Here is a 23,819-nt window from a genome sequence, read left to right on the forward strand (position 1 = left end):
ATTTCAATGACAGTCTTCCATAACTGAAAAGACAACACTGGTGAAATATAGTTTATGTGATTAATGTATTTTATTCAGTATGTACACAGTTCTCCAAACAACTTGGGTCATACAAAGGCAGTTTAAGAAGCATTAAGTAACCACCTTATCAGCTGTTACATGGGATACGTCTTAGCTGGTTTTGCTTCCTCCAGCTCAGCATCCAACCAGCGGTATCGGCGGTGGCGGCGTAGAACTTCAATTGCTTTTTGTTCTAGAGATGTTGGTTGAATACCCAGGTCTTCCAAACCAGGAAGGTCAGGAAATGTCATGTCTGTTGTGTGAAACTTTAAAAAGAAAGGGGGGGGGGAGGGGGGGAGAAGGAATTCACTGCATAGAATGAACAGCATTATACCTAATGCAATCATTCACGTACAAAAAAAAAGCATTATGTACTTATACCTGCGGTCACCTTTTTTCTTTTACGGAAACAAACTAGCATAAATCCATAGTACTAGAAACATTTTAACATGTCTCAAAACAATTTTCTACAAATGGCAGCTCCTGGGAGATTCTACTGCAATTTCAAGGCTGCTGACTTAATACCGTTTCCCTCAAGAAAGAGTTTCCCTCAAGAAAGAACCGCACAATACAATACACTGGTGCATTGTAATTACAATTTATCTATTGTAGTAGATCTGAAGACCTATTCAAATACAAATGTGGATTCAGCTAACTGTGTCAGTCCCAGTTCCTTGACTCATTTTGGCTCAGTATTTTTCCTTGGGAGGAGGAAAAGATTCAATGTGGCCCTACAGAACTATGGCATAATTATACAAGGTATAGAGTACCCAGTGTACTTCGACTGGAGATACAGATGTTCTGCACCTGGCAAAAAGTCCTTCAGGCTTCAGATTTAGATTCAGGAATAAATATTAGTGAGACATGCAGAAAGCATCTTCATGTTCTCTCCATCAGGTATACATTATCAGGAAGATTACTGCATTGCAATCACAAAATTAGGCCAAACTTGTAAGGGCACATTTGAACTGCAATTATATACATTCTGCTTTGTCAAGAAAATGTATGTTGAATTATCACCTTTGGTAGGTTGTTTTTCTCTGTTCATGGTTTAGGACAGGGTCCTGTACAGGACAAATATTTAATTCTATTACCATATTTGCCACGCATATGACCTCTATCTCAGAAAGCGGGGATTTCTCTTATGCTGTTACTACTTGAAAGGTCTTTAAGTCAACCACATCTAATTATGTGCAGATTACTTTAAGGATGAAAAGCTGGGGAAGAGGAACAACCAGACACAGAAGTGACATGAAGAAACTCGCTCTTACACTACCCATGCTATAGCTGAATTGCAGTAGTGCAGGCTTATTTTATGGAATGTAACTCTGTATAAACTACAAAGGCAGCTAGAAGTAAGGTTTTCAGGAGATGTTACGTCTACATCCTGGGTCAACACAGCCAACAGAACTACAATGCCAACTCTCTAGTATGGGGGATGAGTCAGTGATTTGGGGGAGGAAAAAAAAAAAAAGAAAATCAGTTTTGCACTGGACTGTGAATAAGCTTACCTCCTTTATGACACATACTGTCCACAGTTTTTCACAATTATTTCCAAACAGAATAGGAAACCAGTTTATTTCACAGATGGAGAAATGTAAACATAGAAATTAATTGCTTACAGCTGTTCAGTAAGCAGCTTTAAGTATAGGACCCAGTTCTCCCAGATTCACGGTAGTAATCTATCTCAAATTAATTTTGGGACAATCAGGTCAAAATAGGCTCTTGATACTGCACCATGACAAAAGGCATTAAAACTCCAACTCTGCAAAATAGTTGAGAGAGTACCTGTAACCTTCAGAGAGCAGCAAGCTTAGAGACTGTCAGAGTACATGACTATCTTTGCTAACCTACACATATGCTGACAGCTTTGACATTAATACTTGCTAAATCCTACTTCTTCCTCACTTGCAGTTGGTTTTTTGCAAGTTATTTCTCCACCCCCACTTAGACACTCTGAGAAGTTAGGAATAAACATGAAGTTGCAACATGTTCATAAGAAATGCACTCTAATGTTAAGCGAGAATTTGGGCTGTATCCAGCATGTCAGTTCAACGTGAGTTGTTAAAAATGCCATTATCTGGATGGTATAAGTGATTTTAATGCATCTAGAGGTTCATAAACTCACTGATTACCTAAAAGTGGGGAGCAACCCCCCCCCCCCCCCCCCCATCACTTAGCTGCACATTGCACATCCAATCTCTACTTTGGCTTTGTTATTTTTTAATAGCATGTGTTTTGGGGGCGGGGGGCGGGAGCACAGCGAAGCATGCAGCCTTGACCACTTGCAACACTTAAGAAGGTTGGGCCCTTTCCCTGCCTCCATCATGTTACTTCTTGCCATATAACCCCCTCAACAATTGTTTTAACCACTTACTTAAACTTATTTAGAGAAAGATGTTAGCTATTCTTCCTCCACCAATGCTAGTGGAAAGACTAGATCACAATGATGCCTTTTAAAAAAAAAAAATTCTTTTAGTCCCTCTCTCTTACTACGTCCTTGTAAGACTACACCAGAGGAATCTCCAGACTGCTTTGGCACTGTATTCCCTTGGCACTGTAACGGGTCTGGACAAATAAATTAAGAACAAGGTTGAAGAACAGTAGCTACAGCAATTGTAGGGCAGGAACCATAACGATTTTTGAGGAAGGGTATATATAGACACCTTTAAAAATTTAGATTTTTGTAGTATTCAAACAGTCTGAAAGCAATTCTTTATAATCAAATTCTAGCCATTGAACTGATTGAAATACTATACCACATGATGTACACACATTTCAGCATTCCTTGAATTCAAAACTACAAGTGCAAGTTACAAATACACAATGAAACATTTCCCAAGAAGAATTTGTGGGTTGTCCTACACTTACCCGGTCCACTTTGTCTCGTGTTAGCCATGGTTCAAATGGATTAATCTCAAAGAATCTTGCAACTAGACTGTAATCAGAAAGAGTATTGCAAAAGCACAGTCATTCTCCAGATGCACAGAAGAAAACGAGAACTGGTAAAAGTATTTCACACTTAATAGACAACGAGCAAAACCTTGTTCTGCAGCTGTTCTTGCAAGCTATGAATTCATTAAAACAGTGAACGTGCCAGCCAGCAAGTTCTTATTTGTGTTTCTGGTAACTTTAACTGTTTGCTACTGAATTATTCAATCTCCTATTCTTTTACTTTGGAAGGGAATGGAGGAGCAGATATCTGCAAGTAAAAATAAGTGTTAGTGGGTGGGGAAAGTACACCTCCACATCCAATTCCCCACACACCAGAGGGTTCAGTCTTGCCCCTGCCCTTCCTCCAAACTCCATTCCCTAGTACTGTAGGCAGTAATCCAATTAGTCACGAAGTTTGATTCAATGCCTCCATGAGAAAACATGCTTGCTGACAACTAAATGAGTTAAAAGCCGTACAAACAAGATGATGGAATCTGGAGCAATCTGCATCTATAAAAAGGATGAGGATTAGCATATCTGCAGTTTCCAGAAATGAAGTTTCCCTTGAAAGAAAGAAAATCTGCCAGAGAAAAGAACACTACAGCTCTTGCTCAGTATCTTGGGACCAACAGTATTCAAGGTAGAATCTCTTACTGAAGTGCTCACCTGGCAGACTAGGGTCTTACTAAGTTACTGTACATAAATAGAACTAGGCTTATCCACCTTTTAGATGCACTCTTTTCTCAAAAATATGAAATTTCACTTAGTTTAGCCCATAAAGAAAAAAGCGTAACATGGACTGCAGCAAATGTGAATAAAACTAATAACACCCACGTAGTTACTTTTAAACAAGTTGCTCTTTGTCAGTTGAGCCATCTTAACCTGATGCCTGTACAGCCAATTCAGAAACAGCCACAACAGATGTTGTTCCAGCACTATTCATCATCAGTTACATGAATCTAATGTTGAGTCCTATTAGCAGATTGGTAGGAGGGTTCTAACACTGGTGACTTTTTAAGTTTATTGGTTTGCATTGTACTAAAATTGAGGCGGACCAGCGCTCCAAACATGAACACACCTCAACCACTCTGAGGACAACTTCTGAAATGGCATTTATTGTTTGAGGTAGCTCTTCAAAAGGATGTGATTATGCCTTAAGGACTAGGCCCAGGCTCAGATTTATACCGCACTTTTTCATGCACTATTACTCAATAGCTGCAATTCAAATCAGCTTCTATCCTCAGTGCCCCGAGGCCAAAACATGCAGCTGCAGAAGCAGCTCTGCATGCAAACAGAGTCTTTGCAGTCCATCCACTGTAGTCAACTGAAGTGACACTACACCTTTCCCTTCTTACCTTCCAATTTATTACCATCTTCTAAAGACGGTACTGCCCTCGTATCACAGACAAAGAAATGCTTACTCACAACTGCACTGCTCAAATTCCCAGGCCAAGATCTCAGTACAAACCTACCTCCAACACTGGCACAAATCAATACAGAGGACTGAACTAGAAAGTCAATCAATACCCACACCCACCCTTACCCCAACTCTGCTTCCAGGGCAGCAGTGCTCACCAGAGTGGAAGGACAGCTGGCAGTAGCACTACCTTAAGCTGCTGCAGAAAAATGTCAGGGCCTCGGGTCAGCAACACACACGCAGATTTTCCCTGTGGTACTATTAAAAGTTCATTTAGTTTGCTACTGATTGTTTCTACTTAGGACCTTTTGCTACGTCTTGACTCAGCAAAGCCATTCAATGACTCTGGAATAAATAGTTAAGTTTATTACAAGTACACCTTACATATATTAGCTCATCAAATGCAGGCCTGTGTCTGAGCAGAAGACTCAAAACTAGCTAATGAGTGCCTAGCAAAGCCAGTTTCTACAATCCTACCATGTTAAATAACTGGCAATATTAAATAACCAATGGAACAGTTATTTATGCTTCTGTGCTGCCTGGTGGATCCCAAGTTCTTAGTGAAGGAAGGGTCCCACTTACTGGTAGAGAGGACGTGGGAGTGGATAGGGAAGAAAGGTTCGAAAGCAAACTGCGTAGATGTATTCTACCATGTCGTAAAGGAGGTATCGGTTAGGTCTGAAAGAAAAAGCAACAAACATTATAGGTAAGTAAGGTATACTTAAATATTTGCAGCAATAGACAAAAATTTTAAAGCCTTCCACCCCCATGCCTACCAAGGGCCTGTTTTCTTCAGTCTAAATGATTTGCCAGATTTGTCATTTTCCTCACAAGAGGGGCACAAATTTTGGCTCTCCAGATTCTGTACTGTTTGAAATAGAGACATTGAGTCAGAAAAACATATCACTGACATCCGTGATGGTAAAAGCGAAAGTCCCAAATTGCAAAATTGTTTCGTCACTGCTTTGGGTGCTGGTGCCCAGGCACTGGCAGGGAGGCTGCAGGGGCAGCCTATGTGGAGAGGTGGGGGCTGCCCCACTGCCAGGCACAGCCAGCTCCAATGAACCCACCACAGGGCACAGCTGAGCCCCTCAGACAAAATGGTGGCACCTCTGGGAAAAAATATTTAAGGAAGGGCATAAATACCACACGGGCAGAGAGGAGTGAGGAAAGTGTGAGAAACAGCCCTGCAAGCACCAAGGTGAGAGAGCAGGAGGAGGTGTTCCAGACACCTGAGCAGAGATTCCCCTGAGGCTCACGGAGAGCCCACGGTGGAGCAGTTTTATCCTGAAGGACTGCAGCCCGTGGAAGGGCCCACTCTGGAACTGGGGAAAAGTGGGAAGAGGAAGAAGCATCAGAGAGGAGCTGTTATGGACTGACCCCATAACCCGCTGTTCCCCATCCCCCTGCACTGTTCAGGGAGAGGGGGCAGAGGAGTCAGGAGTTCAGGACTGAAGCTGAGCCTGGGAAAAGGGTGGAGGGGAGAAGATATTGCTTTATTCTTTTTGTCTTTATTTCACACTATTCAAATCTATTTTAATTGACAGTAAATTAAATTATTTTTTCAGAAGTCAAGTCTGTTTGGCCCATGACAATAACTGGTAAGCAATCTCCCTGCCTTTATCTCAACCCATAAACTTTTCATACTATTTTCTCCCGCTGTCCTGTTGAGAAGGGGGAGTGAGCAGCTGAGTGGGCATCTGGTTGCTGGCCAAGGCTAACCCACTGCAATCATACCAAATAAAGTGTAGTCTGTGTACTTTTAAAGCACACCTTTAATGTACCTCCTCCATGCTGACTCAAATTCTGAATACAAGATTTTCAGTGCTGGGACAGGACTGAATTTGTACAAGCCCACTTGGCAGTTTGGAATAGAAGGAAGCCAGAAAGCAAATGGTAAAATTAAGAAAGGTTTGTTGACAAGACATCCCATCTCTGGTAGCAAATGGCTGCAAGGAAATTGATTCATTTGTCTTTGCTCAACTAAGAACATACTGTTCTTTCCAAAAGCAAGAGGAAGAAACTAAGATAAATTCCCCCAAAAGAATGCATTCCCCCTCTCAAGGTGGAGTAAAGGAGGCAGTCAGTCTCCCGCACACCTGCAGTAGTGTAAGAGAAACATATACCATTGGGAGATCCCATTCCTTTCTTGTTCAGACTTTGCCTTAGCATTTTAATACTCTGTCTTTATAGATGGCTCAGACTCAAACACATATCTCCCTTGGCTTTCAAGGCAACTTGCTGGTATTCCAAAACATTCTGAAAATCTTCACGACAACACACAAGAGAACACTGCTGAGCTCTGATGTGTCCCTTGGTGTTTCAACCTTCAAAATTACATCCTGCTGATCATGATCAAAGCAGCAATGAACACACCGAAAGTGTGTGTCTCCTAAGGGTTTGCTATACTTTTCAGCTAAGGCAGAGACCTCAGTGACACGACAATCATCTTGAGACTGATTACTTCCCAGGTAGGGGCCTCCTAAAAATAAGACCCTGTATGGTTTTTTTCCATCTCCAGTCTCCCTTTTTTTTTTTTCCCTTTAAAAAAAAAAAAAAATGGAGACACTGAATTACTGTTGGAATCTAAACCCCCACAAAAATGAAACCATGCTAGACTAAGACTGTCTTAAGTATGCAAAACACGCAATCCAAAAATCCAAGACTATGATACAAAGAACAGGAATTTCAGTTTGATAAACCCAAGATCACAAAGATATCAAGGTCTGAGGTTGCGTGCATGAAAACTGAGCCTTCAACTGACGTGTTCTTCAGAACGAACAGCAATACTAATAACCACAAACAAAATTTGTAAATAAATGCTGGAAAAAAGACAGAACCCCAAATTACTACTACTTTAGTTTGTAAAAGGAAATTAGGGCAAAACATTCTAACGGATATACTTAAAGGTAGGTCAGCATATTTGGGAGAATTCAAAAGAATTCAACACTCGAAACTCCTTATCAACCTCATCCAGGTGGCTGGATTATAGAACCCGAGAGACACCTGCATTTATGAAGTTACACTAAAGGACTACCATCAAACACAAGATATTATGTTTTCTTCTGTTAATAGAACTTACAAGAGAAACACAGCGAAAAGTGGTAATGTTAAATTTACCTACTCAGTTGAGGGGTAACCCACAAAACAAACGTCGTTTTCATTAGTTGTCAACATTTTTTACCAAATTTTTTGCCCTTACACTTTAACATCCTCATGCATATCCAAAGGTAGGATAAGCCAATTTCACTTTTATCCTGATATGTAAGAACCATGTAAGGATGTATAGTATAGCCAAACTTAAAAATGTGAAAATAAAGATAAGTACTGTTTGTTCCTTTACAAATTACCAAACGTTAACAATACAACTTCACCAAGAATACAATCACATTGAAGTGTCATTACATTAACCAAAATACTATCAGACAGCAAGCTCTAGAGAGCATTAGCATTCAAGACAGAAGATTTAATGAGTGAATGAAGCAAAACCAATGCCATGGGGAAAAGAGGGGAACAGGTAAAAAAACATACCAAATCTTCAGTCATTCAGAAATAGCAATGACACCACTAGCTGTCATAGCTAGAACTGTATTCCACCATATCGTAGGAAGGAAGAAAAGAAAAAAAAAAAGATAAAAAACCCAAAACCCACAAAACCACAGCAACAGAATGCTCTTTTACAAAAATAAGTATTTTAAACTTGAACTGGTAACTCCTTTTAAAAAGATGAAAAAGCGTCTCATACAGCTAGAGCCAAGGGTTATGCTGCAGAGTTCCTTTGGTTTTCCAACACTGATTTGGATCTTCGGTTTAGATCATCACTTATTCAAAGTCTTTTCAGTCATTGTTATGTGCCTGAAACTGTATTCCTTGCAGTGAAAGCCTGGCATCCTTGCTTGAATTCCTGCCTCTGAAACCTGGGCACTGAACTCGTGGCCTTCTGTAAATTGCCAAAAAATGAGACTTTGAAACTGTAAGAATACATTCAAAATTTAGCCAAGTGCCCTTTCATTTGGCTGCAAGTAAGTGTTCTATTTAGTGTGCAATTCCCGATTTCTCCTGCAGTTGGAGCAGTTGCTTCTGCTGAGACAGCGATGAACTTAAACAGGCGCCTCTCCTTCCTTTTGTAGCAGGTGGCTTTGTATACATATTGACCCATCTTCAAGTTTGCCCCAAGAGATAAAATAATCACTCAAAGGGTTAATTTCATCACATGTTGTGGTTTTGCATTAGTTGTGCCCATCTGATACCTACTTATCTATTGTCTTTGGTAAACTTGGTTTTGAATGGCTGTCTAGCATTTGTTTCCACTTACTCTTTAGTGTGACTCTTCATATCATCCCAGTGATTTGAAAGCAACTTCAAGTTACTTAACAACCTTATTGTTGCTGTTAGTAGTCCCTTCAGACCACTGTTAGCTTCTTTCTCTTATTTTGCTAGTTTTTGAGCAGGAGTTCCTCAGCATGATCCAAAAGAAGCTGAAGACCTACTTGTTGCCTTTTCCAGAACACCAACATACAGCACACCTAGCCTAGCTGCCAGGATAACATCTTCCTCAAGAGCTCAGTTACAGCACTGAAGAAAATGACATCACACAAGTAAAAGACGAATCAGCAACTATCTCTGCACTACAGGAATAAAGAGCTGTCGCTGCAACAGCATCACAAAATGAACATGGAAAGAACAATGTAATCTCAGATAAGCCTTTTGCAAAATCCAGATACTACACATATTTTCAGTGTATAAGGAGAGAAGACAGATATGCATGCAATAGAAGAGAGAGCTGTTCAGCATCACTTCCATCTTGACTAATCAGCAGCTGTTTTCTTTATCAATTAATCTAATGTTCTTTTTACCACATACATTGGATAGAGACCAGTTCCAGTGCTATGTTACAGTATCAAAACATAGACCCATTAGCTTGGCATTTGCTACATTGTTTATTCTTAATGCTAATGACCTATTCTGACTTGGAGCTTTTGTACACAAAATATTCCAAGAGATCCACTGTCCCTATCCATTCTAATTCCAGGTGGTTTCCACACTGCTTTAGAAGAATTTTCTCGAAATCCATGCTGTCTAGCATGTTTTCCAAGACTGCCTATTTCTTTGTGTGCACATACATAACGTTAAATGCAATGGGGCCCAAACTAGGATGTTCAGAGTACTCACAATAACAGCTTGAGTCATTTTCCTCCCAAAAAGGAGGTGGAATTTATTGCAGCTCAAACTGTGTGCATGGATGGAGAAATTAAATGTACTGTGCAGCATGCCAAAAAATGACACCAAAAAGAAGTACTTCAGTTAATTAGAATCAGAAAAGTAACCTACCCAGTCAAGGCGTATGTTTTTCCTTTAGCATCAGGATCTTTAATTGCATTAATAATTGCCTTTGCTACATCAACCACCTGTGAGAGAAAAATTCAATTACCAATAGAAAACAGGAATGCATGCACACACTCCTCTCCCAGAAGTGATTTACAGGGTGAAAAGAACCCACACACAGAGGATTTGGGATTGTCTTGTTTTATTGAAAACTTACATATACCGGTTGCTTCACTGTCTTTTTGCCCAGAGAAATAAGAGGCACACCACCAAACCAGCGCATGTCTGATAGAAAGACACATACATAACTTGAGAATAAAATCTGTGAATCCTTCCAATAAGCAAATAACCAATACATTTTGCACTATGCTGAGTGTGGGTCTCTCTTGAAAACTGACTTGGCTTTAAAAAAAAAATAGAATTAGGAAGAATTACCATCCAATTCCAGTAGCACTGTTTTCAATGCACATTTAGTTTTCTTATTAACAACAATGGGAAGGCTGTATTTAGCGTTTACTTAGAGTGGTTCAGAGATATCTCAAATTTGCAAGACAGAAACAGATTCCACTCTACCCTCTCCAACAATTTTGTTGGTGATACATCAGTCATTACTGTTGCTTCTGAGCCCAGAACAACTCAGGTTGATTTTTACCTTTGAGCATTACTAACTTGAAAAACTACTTTCAGGGTAAACTACTTTGAGGGTTAAGATGACCAGACCTTAGCTCAGAACAATCTAAATAAAAAAAAAAAACCAACGGTACATATCCCCTCCCCGCCCCCCCCCCCCCCCCCCAAAAAGCAAACAGCAAAGTTAAATAGATTCAGAAAGAATTCAGTCATGAGATGAAAATTTATTATGTTTCCCATTACACACCTTCAGCTAACAAAATACAGTACATTTCTGATAAAAATGCTTTCCAAAAGCAAATCACATTTTCTCTCTGTTCTCTACAGGCAGGTATACAAATCATACATAGTTTTATTATTTCAAGAGTACATACTTGCATAATGATTGAGAAATCGGTCCTCTCTCCCAAACATCTCAGAGGGCTTCAAAATTATAGCATCTGGAAATTCTTCCCTCACTGCTTTCTCTCCAACAGCCTATCATTCAATTAAAATGAATGCATTAATTAGATCCATTCTGAACAGACCAGAAGAGGATACCTTTTCAGAACTTAATGCATCCTCACTACAGCACTGAAAGAAATGACATAGTAGCACAAAAATTATTTATATCTGAGCCTTTTGATCTTTGAGATGCTATGCTAAGATACAGGTCTCACAGAATGTGCCAAAAGTCCCATAAACATGTAGATCATTTCTTCTTTTTGAGATACAATACAGTCTCACTAGTCTCACTAGCGGGCAACAAGGCTGGTGAAGGGTCTAGAGAACAGGTCTTATGAGGAGTGGCTGAGGGAACTGGGATTGTTTAGCCTAGAGAAGAGGAGGCTGAGGGGAGACCTTATCGCTCTCTACAACTACCTGAAAGGAGGTTGTAGTGAGGTGGGTGTTGGTCTCTTCTCCCATGTAGTTAGCGATAGGACAAGAGAAAATGGGCTTAAGCTGCAGCAGGGGAGGTTTAGGTTGGAAATTAGGAAAAATTTACTTACGGAAAGGGTGGTCAAGAATTGGAACAGGCTACCCAGAGAGGTGGTGGAGTCACCATCCCTGGAAGCGTTCAAAAAACGGGTAGATGTGGCACTTTGGGACATGGTTTAGTCTAGTCTACCCTTGATTGGTTTAGAGTGGACTTGGTAGTGTAGGTTAATGGTTGGACTGGATGATCTTAAAGGTCTTTTCCAACCTAAACGATTCTATGATTCTATGATTCTATGAATTGATACAAATTTAAAGTCACAAAGTTCAAAAAGGAAGAAGCCTGACCTAAGTACTTCTCTTGCTTATGTCAGACCAGAGCCTGGAAGAAAACAGAAGGTTTACATAACCCCTACTACTTTATCAGAACATACCAAGAACTGCTTAAGTACAGTTAGAAATTTCAGTAGCAGCTATCTACTTTCCACATGGGACTAGCCAATACAGTAAGGCCCTAACTATCCAATAGAGTTGTTCCACACTGAGAGCTACCAAATTTTAACCCTGGTTTTAAAAATTTTTTTTTACTAAAGACAAAATTTTTTATACTAAAGACAAGGCAGAGTTCAATGAACTCAAACAAACCAAAAATAGCTGAAACTGGGACAATAGCTATATTAAAAAGAGAAAATCAGTAACCATAGAATCATAGAATTGTTTAGGTTGGAAAAGACCTTTAAGATCTTAAAGGCTGGAAAAGACCTTTAAGTCCAACCATTAACCTAACACTGCCAAGTCCACCGATAAACCAATTAAGGGCCGAGTAATAATTAATTTCATGTTTCCTGGCTTGGTGGCTGGATTATTTTTTAATGAAAGTAAAACTAGGAATCATTAAGGTTGGAAAGGACCTCTAAGATCATCAGTTCAACCATCAACCAAACACCACCATGCCTACTAAAGAAAATTACACCTCCTAATAAGGAAAAAAATAATAGGATACCAAAACCAGATTTTTTTTTTTGTACAAGAGCAGGTAACAATCCTACTCCAAGGGCCTGTAATCATAATACTCATCTGTCTTCTCAGCATTCATTTTGGCATCAACTGCTTACTTTGCTAGGTCATTCCAGCCTTAGATGTTAGGCCTAAGATCGGATTCCAAACCATCAAACTAGTTCCTCTTTCTTAATGACAGTAATTTTAGATGCAAAGATATTCAAGGACAGAAGAAAGGAAGAGTCTTCACGAATAAAAGACCTATTTCCCTTCAAAACACATGAAATACTAAGGAGGATTTCTAGTTCCAATAAGCACAGTAACTCAAAAATTCCTCAGCTGCAAGAAACATTCCATAGTAAATTCATACACTGATTTCCTTCAAACAGACCCAGTTGGGGGAGGAAAAGAAAAATACCACAAACCCACCACCAAAAAGCAGGTGCTCAGAAAATATATTCAAAAAGATTCCAGACTTACTTTACTCCTGAGGTATTTGGAAGGACTCTTCATGCTAGCATTCAGGTGAGAGATATGAATGAGTGTTTCCACACCAGCTTCCCTAGTTATCTGCGCAATGCTTTTAGGAATATTTACAAATTCATCTTCAAAATTGAAGTTTCTAAAACAAGACAAAAAAACAAATTTTACTTTAATAGCAATCAACAGTGGCTCCTACCAATCAAACAGCAATCATTATGTAGTACTTGAATATATTTCAAAAACCTATCTTGACGCTCTTTGTTAGAAACAAAGTTTTTCCTTTCATGAGGAATTCGCCATACAATAAAAACCACCGGCAAGTGAAATGCAATAGTACACTTCAATTACAGCTTTAGTGCTGTCTGCTTTTTCATCTGTTAAGATTAAATCAGTATGAAAAATCCTCTTGCCTACTTGTTTGTGACAAATAGAAAACTCTTCCCAAGTGAAAACAGATTTTTTTTTTTTTTTAAGAGAAGTGCTGCATCTTGAAATCTGAGCAAAGCTGACTTTTTACAACACCTGTTCAAAATGTGACTTGATTTGATGCACTCAATTACACTACAAAGGAGCTCAAAAATTCTGAGCAGCCTAAGTTAGGGCAGATGCAAGTCATTGGGGAAGTGGACAAAAACAGACCAAAGGACACACAGGTGCTTATGCAAATGGAAAAGTTTACATGAACAGAACCATTAGAACCATTTCACAGCAGCTTTAAGGGACTTCAAGGAGAAGCATGCAGAAAGAAGAGCAACTCCACTCACTTTATGGCATTCAAGGGGCCTAAATTAGGGGGTTTAACAGTAATCTAGTTTGGCATCTGATCAAGAACAATACAGAAGCTCTGTCTCCAAGCAGAACTGACACTATAGGCTGGCAACAATCCCAAAATTCTTTCCAACTATCCCAAGACTGCAAGAAAGAGAATTGGCTTCTCATGTCTTTATATTGTCCTTGTAAGTGCCCTGCTCCATCTTTTCCATTTGCTTTGGATAACAAACATCTTGTCCAAACGCCTCTCCCTCTGTCCTTATCTACTCCCACAGCTCTTCAGATCCCACTGGAGTCTAAAGAAAGCCTTAAAAATAAAAAGTTATTTTTGACCCTTCAATAACTAATCTGATCCTGGGAACCATCACTCCTGTTCTACTCATAAAAATAGATTCTAGAAACACACAAGAACGAACAACATCCCTCCTGTAACTATGGAGTTTTCAAACAACATAGTATACACAGATGAGACTGTACACTAATAGTAGGCAAGAGGAAAGTATTTAGTGGCAGGCTTTACTTTTTTGACTGATCTCCACTTCTACTCTTTTTTTTTTCCTCCTCCTTAAGTTTTTCATAGACTTTGGGATGATTACAATGGTTAGTCTGACCTCATGTTTAACAGACCACAGAACATTATGTCAGGGTTCCAGCACCACCACTGATACCAACATACCAAATACATGGTAAGAACATTTGTGCAATATGGTGGTAAGTTCTGGAATGTCCAAAAGTCTTTAACATGTACCAAGACTCCTCTGCTTTTGAATCTGTTGAAACTGACCAGAGTGACAAGGTTTGGGGGTTTTCAACTAGAATGAATCTTCTTCTTCTTGTTGCCACACTTCCTTTCAATAACAAAGAAACCCTCCCTTATGTAAATCATACTTTTTACACAAGTCCAGAAATTTTAAAGGGGGAAGTATACATGAAATACCTATCTGAAAGATAAACAGAGATTACACTGTCCTTGAGCCAACTGTACAGACTTTCTTTTCTTCCCTCACTCCCACATTACAAAGAAATTTCTTCTGTTTTGACAGCAATAAGCATTTGAACTCTTACATTCATAATTAAGTAACAGCACAAAACAATCCTGACAGGTTGGTTTGTACATTTTTACCTATATCCCAAAGTCTGAAGAAGATCTAAAGAGAACCAAAAACCTTGCACAACACCAAACTTAATTTAGGTTTGGTGGGCTTTTCCCCAAATAAACTATGTTATAGACTCCAACAGTGGGACAATGAGCTAAGTGACTAAGAGAAAAAGAGAGCACATCTACGAATTTGAATGTGAAATCAAAGTGTCTTCCAGAAGTTATGTATGGTATTTGACTAGACAAGAAACAGCTGAAATAGTATGTCTGTTGGCAAGCACCTATTTTAGGAAAAATAGTTGTACAATTTGAGACTACTAATTCTATTCTATTAATACAATTTGACTACTAATTCTACAATTTGAACACCAAATGGCTGTTCACAAAAAGAGAGCAACAAAGGCATTAGGCATTAGGCTTGTAAACGTAGATGAAACTGACATCTACATTTGTTTCTGTCTACCACAATAGCAAAATTATGTACCGTATAAAGGCAAATCACACAACTAATGAGTTTTTGTCTGGCAGTTCTGCACAAGGCTTTAAATAAAGTGGACATAATTGTATGCACGCAGAAAAAAAAACAATATGAGGCTATTACACATATTTTTAACCTAAAATAAATATGGGATCTTTTTTTTAATGGATTTCAAAAAGGAACTATTTTTAAAAATTATTACCAAAAAATGCTTATGTAACTAATAGTGTTTGTGCCAAAATTCTATCAAGGAATGATGTTATTAATCATCATCTTAGGGACTCTCCATTAGCTATTCCTGTTTATTAACATTTACCAGAGAATAGGGAAAGCTTGATCATAGCTTATTCTAGTAGGCTACAATTCATCACTATGCTGAAGTTACAGGATGAAAGCCCACTTCTGTAATAATGTAAATACGAGCTCACAGAAACTGGTGAGCCTCTGTCAGCTATAGGAAGGCACCCATGAAACTTCTATAAGGTATATGAAACCAGCACATTGAACTCTCTGACAGAACTACAACCTGCACACTAGCAAATTATAGAAAGAATGCACTTTTCAAGAGCAGATCACAACCAGGACTCTAGTTAACCATTTAAAGAAATAGAAGAACTTTTATATGCAAAATTTCACTTTTGCCTTTTCACAGAAGCCAAGAATAATGTCGGCATCACTGCATACTGTACACATGCTGTAAAACGTGGCTACAATGTCCAATACCTGGTGCAAATCTATCTATACAGGGGAAAAAAAGAAAAAAAAGGAAAATTACTTTGTTTCCCATTCCTTTCCAACAAGATTAATGACCACATTGCTGTGTTCCACGGCTCTTCGGATAGAGTCCTTGTCCTTACAGTCCCACTCCTGTAACCAGAGCATCAAATGGGAAAAAGATGAGATAATGTGTAAATAGGCATAATCAAAGAAAGCTCTTTCACACCATTTCCATTTAGAGGCTAAACAATAGCTGGAGTTCAGACTTTGAGAATGATTAACAGACTTCCTTGTATAGCAATGGTATTGTATTTGATCTAAAGCCAAAGCAAAAGACTTACTAAGAAGAGAAGTTGCCCCAGGTCACCCATCGGCCGCAGATACATGAGGTCATACTGATCACAGCGATAGGGTATGATTACTTGAGATCCAATGCGACCTAAGCGTTCAAAAAAAAAAGTTTCATTTATCTCAAACTACTACATAACTTTAAGTAGATGAACTTCTGAATATATAAAATATATAAACTTTTTTCCCTAGAATTAAAGTACAACAAATACACATAGATATCTTGAATAGTTACCTGCGAAGCTAGAAGTCGAAGTAAGTTTTTGAACCTACAGCACTGGAATTCTTAAGCAGGGACACACTTGGGTATTTGCTTGTAAAGCAAAATATAAAAGCTTAAAAGAAGCTTGTTAATGAAAAAACAAACAAACAAAAAATCACAGTGTGTGCTATAAACATAGTACAATACCTAAAAATGTGTCACATCTAAGGATATTTGAATTTTTTAAGTTGCATGGAAAGGAGAAGGAAAAAAAAAAAGAAGCAAGAGCTATTTTCTAAAACTTAAATTCAAAAGGGCAATTTTAAAGAATTCCAAACAAATTCCTGCAAACATTTTAGTAAAATGTCCTAATAAACCAAAAGAATCAAATATGTGCCTCTCCTCAGGTCTGTATTTTATAGACTGAAAAACAGTACTTGAAGGAGAATGACTTATTTTAATGACTTTAGCAATCTTCAAAAGCTTCTAAATTTCCTAGATTAGAACAGTTTTTACTAATTATCACATCTTGGCACTTTAGCAGATCAAACACTATGAAAGTATCACACAAAACACTTAAGATCCAAAATGCCACAGGTTTCTAGATTATCCCGCAACCCGAAAAAAACCCTAGAGTTCCGTTAAACACTTAATTTTTTTTTAATTAGTACTCCTGGGGAACATTACCTAAACGGTTGACAACATATCGTCCTAGGAAACCTGTGGCCCCAAAGACAGTGGCCGCGATGCCACTTACGGAGGATCGTCCACTTCTTCCATGAGGGATCACTGCATGATGAACTTGGCGGTGCTGCTGCAACACAGATGGTGCTGCAGCCAACACAGAAGGGCCTACAACACAAAATGGGAGAGATCATGTGATATAAGCTAAAAGGCGTTTCAAACCATAGTTAATGTTATTTTTCTCATTACAGATCCATTTTCTCTAATCTCCCTCAGCAAAATTTACCATGTCAAGACTCCTGACAGGCTATTTCAGAGACAGCTCGATAGGTCGGAGGACAGCCGGCTTGAAGGAGCTGTTGATAAAAGTCAAAGACCAAACTAAGATATGAAAAGAGCAGACTAAGTTATCGGTTCCTAAACAGCAAGTAAAGCTTAACTGGCTAGCATTAGTACTTGATGCGTAAGATGAAGCACAGAAGCTAAGCAAATAAAGAATAGTTCCTGCACGCAGGTCCCACCCGAGTACATCCACATCTTGCTCCCCAATCTGGGAACTGTGGGATAGAGACCTCAGAATCACTCTAGGTGCAGTTAACCAGACTTTTTATCTCAGTCAAAATATAGCAGACCCAAACATTGAAAGAGGCAGCAGTCCTCCTATATCACAGCTCTGGAGGGAAAGAAAATGAAGAGATGCAAAGAGCCAGATCCATGATGCATAGAGTATTGCCTGAAAGCTGTTCCTTTTCTCAAGGAGCTATGAAAACTTGAAAGCCACAGAAACAGGACATCACTAGGATATTGACATAAATTGACAAGGTAGCTCCAATAGGGAGTTTGAAAAGAAGAAACATATGTCCTCTCCAACCAAGTTAGCCAAAAGCAAGAAATTAACCACTTGTAAGAGATTTCTGAAATTAGAAGTGTTTAGTGTTACTACATGTCCATGCTCATGAAAAGAAAGGAACAGATGAAATATAGAGTGCATAAACACACTACAGACATCTGGCTGTTGACAAGAGCAGACCATAAGAGCTGTCATTAGAAAACTAGCTTGACGATATAACAGAAATCCAGTAACTGACCTTCAAACTTTTAGTAAGACATGGCCATAAGCATTTTCTGGATGAGAATAAGCAAGTTTAATCTTCCCCATACAAATCTAAGTAGCAAGAATCATAATGAAAACAAGATTAGTATTTGATATCAGAATGACGGATGCATTGGGAAACAACAAAAAACATCCCACTTGTACACTGAAGCAGTACGTGTGATCTGGATATGGTTAGGTATTACCAGTTACACGGTGGCACTGATGTTGTAGCCATGATGTTAAGAAGATCAAAAGAACAGGGTATGTTTGGACATAAATTATATTTTGTTAGATCAGCTGACAGAATTCATACCAGAAAATCCAGCAAGATTTCAGTGCCCGAAGGAGGTGTTTCTCTACCCCAAAGTTTGTCTATCCCTCCTCTCTCCATACCCCACAAATTGGAGTAATAAAAAATACCACATCTCCAATTTTGTCCTGAAATGCAGTTTGACACCCACTTAACTAAATAAAGCAATCACACATATATACTTATCAAATTAATACACTATGCCGTGAAACTATACTCCAATTGGCTGACAGAAACAGGACTAAATAAGATACTGCCTATGCAAACTTCAAGTAGGTATATGACTACCTAAAAAGCAACTCTCCTATCAAAATAGGTCCAAGCTCAAGAACAGTTAAACTGGGCATGGTATCTGTCTTAAAGTGGCAGATATGCAAGGCCTCTCCACTACTGAAGCAAAGACCTTGAGACTAACTATGAGAAAGACGGAAAATACACTCTATGATAAGCACCCCTTAAAAAACCAAAAACAACAAAAAAATCACACTGTTTGTCAAAGATCTGCTGGAGTTTAATAGAAGCACACGCTCCTGTGGCATCCAATTAATGTCTAAAACCCTGACATGCAGTTTTAAGAGTGACACAATATGTTCATATTGAACTTTATAATACCTCAAACTGAAATTTTAAAGAACATGCCAACTCATCACTGCCATTTTCATCATTATCTTCACTCTCTGCTTTTTCTATCATCCAGTTAATTTAATATTGCCCTCTAAAATCTTTGTGCATACCTCTGTGGTATTACAGCGAAAGTGAAGACAGCCATTTCAATGGATTTCCAATACACCACATCTTAAAACACATTACCACACTATCCTTACAGTGTTATCCGACACAGACTACACAAGCATACCGCCCATACCCTAGGTTTTTAAGTTCAAAACTCTTGGAGAGGGGGGTTGCTTTTTTTCTTTATTCTTTTAAATGACAACAACAGAACAAACTTGCAAATGAAATCAGTAGTGTATACTGAATACTCTGTACAGAATAAAGCCTGTAGTTGTGTAATGGGTACCTGGAGAGTGGAGATTAACCAAGCTCAGTACAAGTGCAAGCGCGTAAAGTATAACACCGAGGGAGACAGTTGGATGATATTGTTACCTTCATTCTTGTAGCGTTCAAATAACCAGGGGGTTGTTATTTAATCTATTTTTTAGGAAAAGCAGACTCACAGGAAAATGACTGGGTTCTTTATAACCAGCAGGATTCCTTCAGGTATGCAAAAAAGCTACATGGTATGCCGAGATGGTGAAAGAGAAAGCTTGATGACCCATATTCCTCCATACTTTGCTTACATACACTTCTCTTTCTAAAGGTTTGTAAAAAAACAAATTTAAACAATATTCATGTTTACAGAATTAACACTATCTGTTACTTTTAGATAGGAATACATTTCAGTCATTTCAATATAAAACCTTTTAAAGCAACAAGATTTCAGTCCGCTGTGAACACTTGTTGAAAAAATGTTATTGAACAGATCAACCCACATAAAAACAACAAGAAAGTTAATGTCTTTCAACTACTTTGTGGCTTTTTTGTTGTTATTTCTGCAAAAATTATTGCTGACACACTATTCATGATGCTATCGCTGTCATGCTAACAAATAACACCCAGTTACTGTTTTGTATTCTCCCACCTTTGTGTATACACCTGTTGTTGCTTGCCTTACACGGTAATGCCCTTGGTGGCGTACATCTTTACTTGTTCCATAACTGTACAAGATCTGTCACAAATTACCACCATCTGTGGCTACATGCCCAAGTACTACTATATTACAGAAAAAATTTGTTGTGGTTTAGCCCCAGCCAGCAACAAAGCACCATGCAGACACTCGCTCACACCCCCTGCCCCGATGGGATGGGGGAGAGGATCGGAGGAGTAAGAGTGAGAAACACTCCTGGGTTGAGATAAGAACAGTTTAATAATTGAAATAAAGTATAAAATAGTAATGATAATAATAACAATATACTAATGATAATAATAACAATATACAGAGCAAGTGATGCACAATGCAATTGCTCACCACCCACCGACCAATACCCAGACAGTTCCCGAGCAGCAATCGCTACTCCCCGGCCAGCTCCCCCCAGTTTATATACTGTGCATGACATCATATGGTATGGAATAGCCCTTTGGGCAGTTTGGATCAACTGTTCTGGCTGTGCTCCCTCCCAGTTTCTTGTGCACCTGGCAGAGCATGGGAAGCTGAAAAATCCTTGACTAGCATAAGCAGTACTTAGCAACAATTAAAACATCAGTGTGTTATCAACACTCTTCTCATCCTAAATCCAAAACACAGCACTATGCCTGCTACTAGGAAGAAAATTAACTCTATTCCAGCCGGAAACAGGACAAAGGGTATCCCTGAGACTCAAAGAAAGCAGGCTAGAGATCTCACACTGATTCACAACCAGTAAAAGACCTTCCACATGGTGTGGAGACCTATCAAAATGCAACATTTAGTAACTCAGGACAATGTAACTTCACAGAGCCGTACAGCTTTCACAGCCCATGTTAATAGCTCCAGACTGAGCAGCACTGCTTAAAGCTCTGTATTCCTGTGTAACACAGACTTGCACAGAGGTTCTTTCCCCAAAGAGTAGGATTTTTTCTTCTTCACTAACCAAAATCTATTTGTCCCTAGAAGTTTACTTTTACAATCTATATTTGGAGCAGTTTATGAACACTGCTTTGAATTAAACCTCAAATATGCACAGTAAACCACAACCATCTTTTTTTTTGAAAAGACAAGTTGCTCCAATTAAAAGTATGCTAAATTCATTCCTCACCTTTATCAACCAACAAAACCTGTTTGCCATCTCCCACTTTACTGAACAGAGGAGCACATGCTGAATCGATTTAACTAAAAATCGGTTCTGTTTTGGCAGCAAAGCTTTAATATAGGCTTTAAATATAATTTTGGTACTTGAGCATGCTTACAGACCATGGCCAAAATCTCAAGGTCACCTAAGAAATCGTAAAAGGAATCCAAACTTTTAGCCTACAGGGCAGCATTTCATTTGCGGAGATGTTGACAGTCCCAGCGAGAGAACCTACTGCACAGCTACACCGGCAGCCTGAGCCAACCCCATGCAACCCTTTGGGCTAACAAACTCCGGTTCCCTAAAGAGAAGGAAGGCAGAAACCCGACCGTTTCTGCCGCAAACTGTTATTTTAGCCAGCTGCCTTTCAGACGCTTTCCTGTCAGCTCCCTCACCCAGCTCTACTCCGAGGGCGCCGCGGGAGAGAAGGCAGGCCCGCGGGCAGGCGGCTGGCATTAACACCGTACAGGCTCGGGCGGAGAGCGCAAGGGCAGCCTGACTCCCCGCGGGGAGAAGCGGCGCGGCGGCGGCGGCGGCGGCGGCAGCCCCGCGGCAGCCCTGACACTCACCTGCCCTTGGCAACAGGAGGCCGCGGGGAGCCCGGGCGCAGCGAGCCGCGGCCGCCATCTTGCCTTACCCACCAAGCCTCGCGCCGGACGGCGCGCCGACGGGGCCAAACCTCTCCCGGGGCGTGCGCAAGAGCAACCCGCTGGGCGGGAGAGGGAGCGGGGGGCAGTGCGCCTGCGCGGGCCGGGGCCGGGGCCGGGGCCGGGGCCGCCCTCAGGCGCTGCCCGGCCCCTGAGCGGAGCCGCGGGCGGTCGTAGCCCCTCGCAGCGGAGCAGCTGGTGGACTGGAGCCAAGGCGGCCCGTGGGGGCCGGGGAGGGCGGGCGGGGAGCTCCGTGGCGGGCCGTGGTGCGCAGTCTGGGCCCGGCTGGGGCAGAACGATTGAGGTCGTAGACTCACAGCTCTGGAGGGTGGGACTGAGGTTTAGAAGCACCCACGAGAGGAATTTCAGAGGGAGGGTGGCCCCCCGGCGCTTGCAGGTGCATTTGAAGACCCCAAGCTTAAATATTTATTAATCTCTCTAGGGGAACTGCTGTTTCGCAGGTCCTTGTGCCTGCTTCCGAGCGCCCGTCTAGTGGGAAACAAGCCAAGCCCAACAACGAAAGGACAGTAACTTTTGCCACTGCTGAGCTGGACTGGTTGAAACCACTTTCAGTAACTCATTACTTGTTCCTTGAATTACCTGGCCTCATTAAATCAACCTTAAATGGGGATTAAACAATTTTATGATTAGACATGCAACCACTCTAAAATTCCGAACTCCTTCTGTCATCCTAGGTCTTCAAAATTTCACTGAGACTTTTTCCCCTAAGCAAGTGCTGCTGTGAATGTTGCATCGCAGTCACACACAGGGCACTCTCAGTCTGCCACTCACACTATTATAGCCTCGTTTCTCCAAGGTGTTCCTGTTGCTTTTTGGTCTGCACTGAATACAAATGGCCATTCTTCTGTAACCTGGCTTGCACCACTCTAGCTGGTGCTCGTATTCACCAAGAAGTTTTTAAAGCATCAGCGTAGTAAAAGGCGGAACAGTCAGGGAATATTTCTGGCAATTTGGACAGATTCCAAAATACTCAATTTTAACTCAACTTCTGTTCTGATGCAAATCCAAATGGCAGTTCTGCCAGAGCTGTGGCATAGCAGGTGATTTGGGATTTGGGGCAAAAATCTGGATGCTCTGTGAACTCTGGCCATCTCCAGTTCCCAGCCACAACACGCTTTTTTTCTTTGACGTGTAAGCCAGGTGCATGCCAAACTAAACGTGCTCATCTCTTTTTGCTGGTAGCCAGGAACCACAGCAGCAAGTCCCCTCCACCTCCCACCCCTGAACTACTTACCCACCGCTGCTCTCTCCACTTTCATCATGCCTGACAGTCTCACCATAGCTTTTCTGAACAGCCCAGCCTGCCTCAACGCCTTCGGGAAATCCAGTTTGTAAGGTTGTGCTTAGATATGGTACAAAAAAGCTGACGTTCACAATCTACAGATGTGATGGGTGCTTATGGAATGTGGTGCAAATTTACCAAGCAGAACTGGGTCCCTAGCCTCATGTCAGAAATGGTGCACAGCTACATGAAAGTGTCTACCCAATTCCTGCATCTGACATGCACATCTTGTTCTTGATCCAAGTCGGAACCTCTTGCCATGGGGACTTGACCCTGAAGTGTTCTGTACAGTGACATAAATGTCCATGGGGAGTGATTTTATAACGAATTCTAAGCTTGGACTAGAAGGAGAAGGATGAGTTAAGGCTAAGGCAAAGGACTATAAATCAGGAGATGTGTCTTCTGCTCCAGGCTTGCCACCCCCTGATTTTAGGAGAGATGAACCAGAGGTCTATGGTTTCCACTCTCCATTTTGAAAAGCATATTTTCGTATTTCAGCAGTGCTATTGTGGGGATAAGATGTGCTAGTCGACCAGAGGTGCTTATGTCTTATGGTGATGTAATCCTAAAAAAAAA

The 23,819-nt window shown here is 40.3% G+C and overlaps 1 protein-coding gene across 2 annotated transcripts; it reads right to left on the bottom strand.

Moving 5' to 3' along the window:
- Positions 1–74: 74 nt before the first annotated feature.
- NDUFA9 (NADH:ubiquinone oxidoreductase subunit A9) lies at positions 75–21,920 on the bottom strand. Of its 2 annotated transcripts, none has more exons than XM_075720817.1 (11): positions 21,863–21,920; positions 17,066–17,230; positions 16,170–16,267; positions 15,887–15,978; positions 12,761–12,902; positions 10,741–10,843; positions 9,954–10,021; positions 9,743–9,819; positions 4,994–5,089; positions 2,932–2,998; positions 75–326 (listed from the first exon to the last, which is right to left on the bottom strand). In XM_075720817.1, exons 1-11 carry the CDS (start codon positions 21,918–21,920, stop codon positions 156–158), a joined length of 1,137 nt encoding a protein of 378 aa, XP_075576932.1. In that variant the 3' UTR covers positions 75–155. The 2 variants fall into 2 exon arrangements, with proteins under 2 accessions (XP_075576932.1, XP_075576942.1); XM_075720827.1 differs by having other exon boundaries at positions 21,857–21,920.
- Between the last annotated feature and the right edge of the window lie 1,899 nt (positions 21,921–23,819).

This window comes from Pelecanus crispus, chromosome 1, assembly GCF_030463565.1.
Source record: "Pelecanus crispus isolate bPelCri1 chromosome 1, bPelCri1.pri, whole genome shotgun sequence".
In the NCBI taxonomy this organism is placed as follows: Eukaryota; Metazoa; Chordata; class Aves; order Pelecaniformes; family Pelecanidae; genus Pelecanus; species Pelecanus crispus.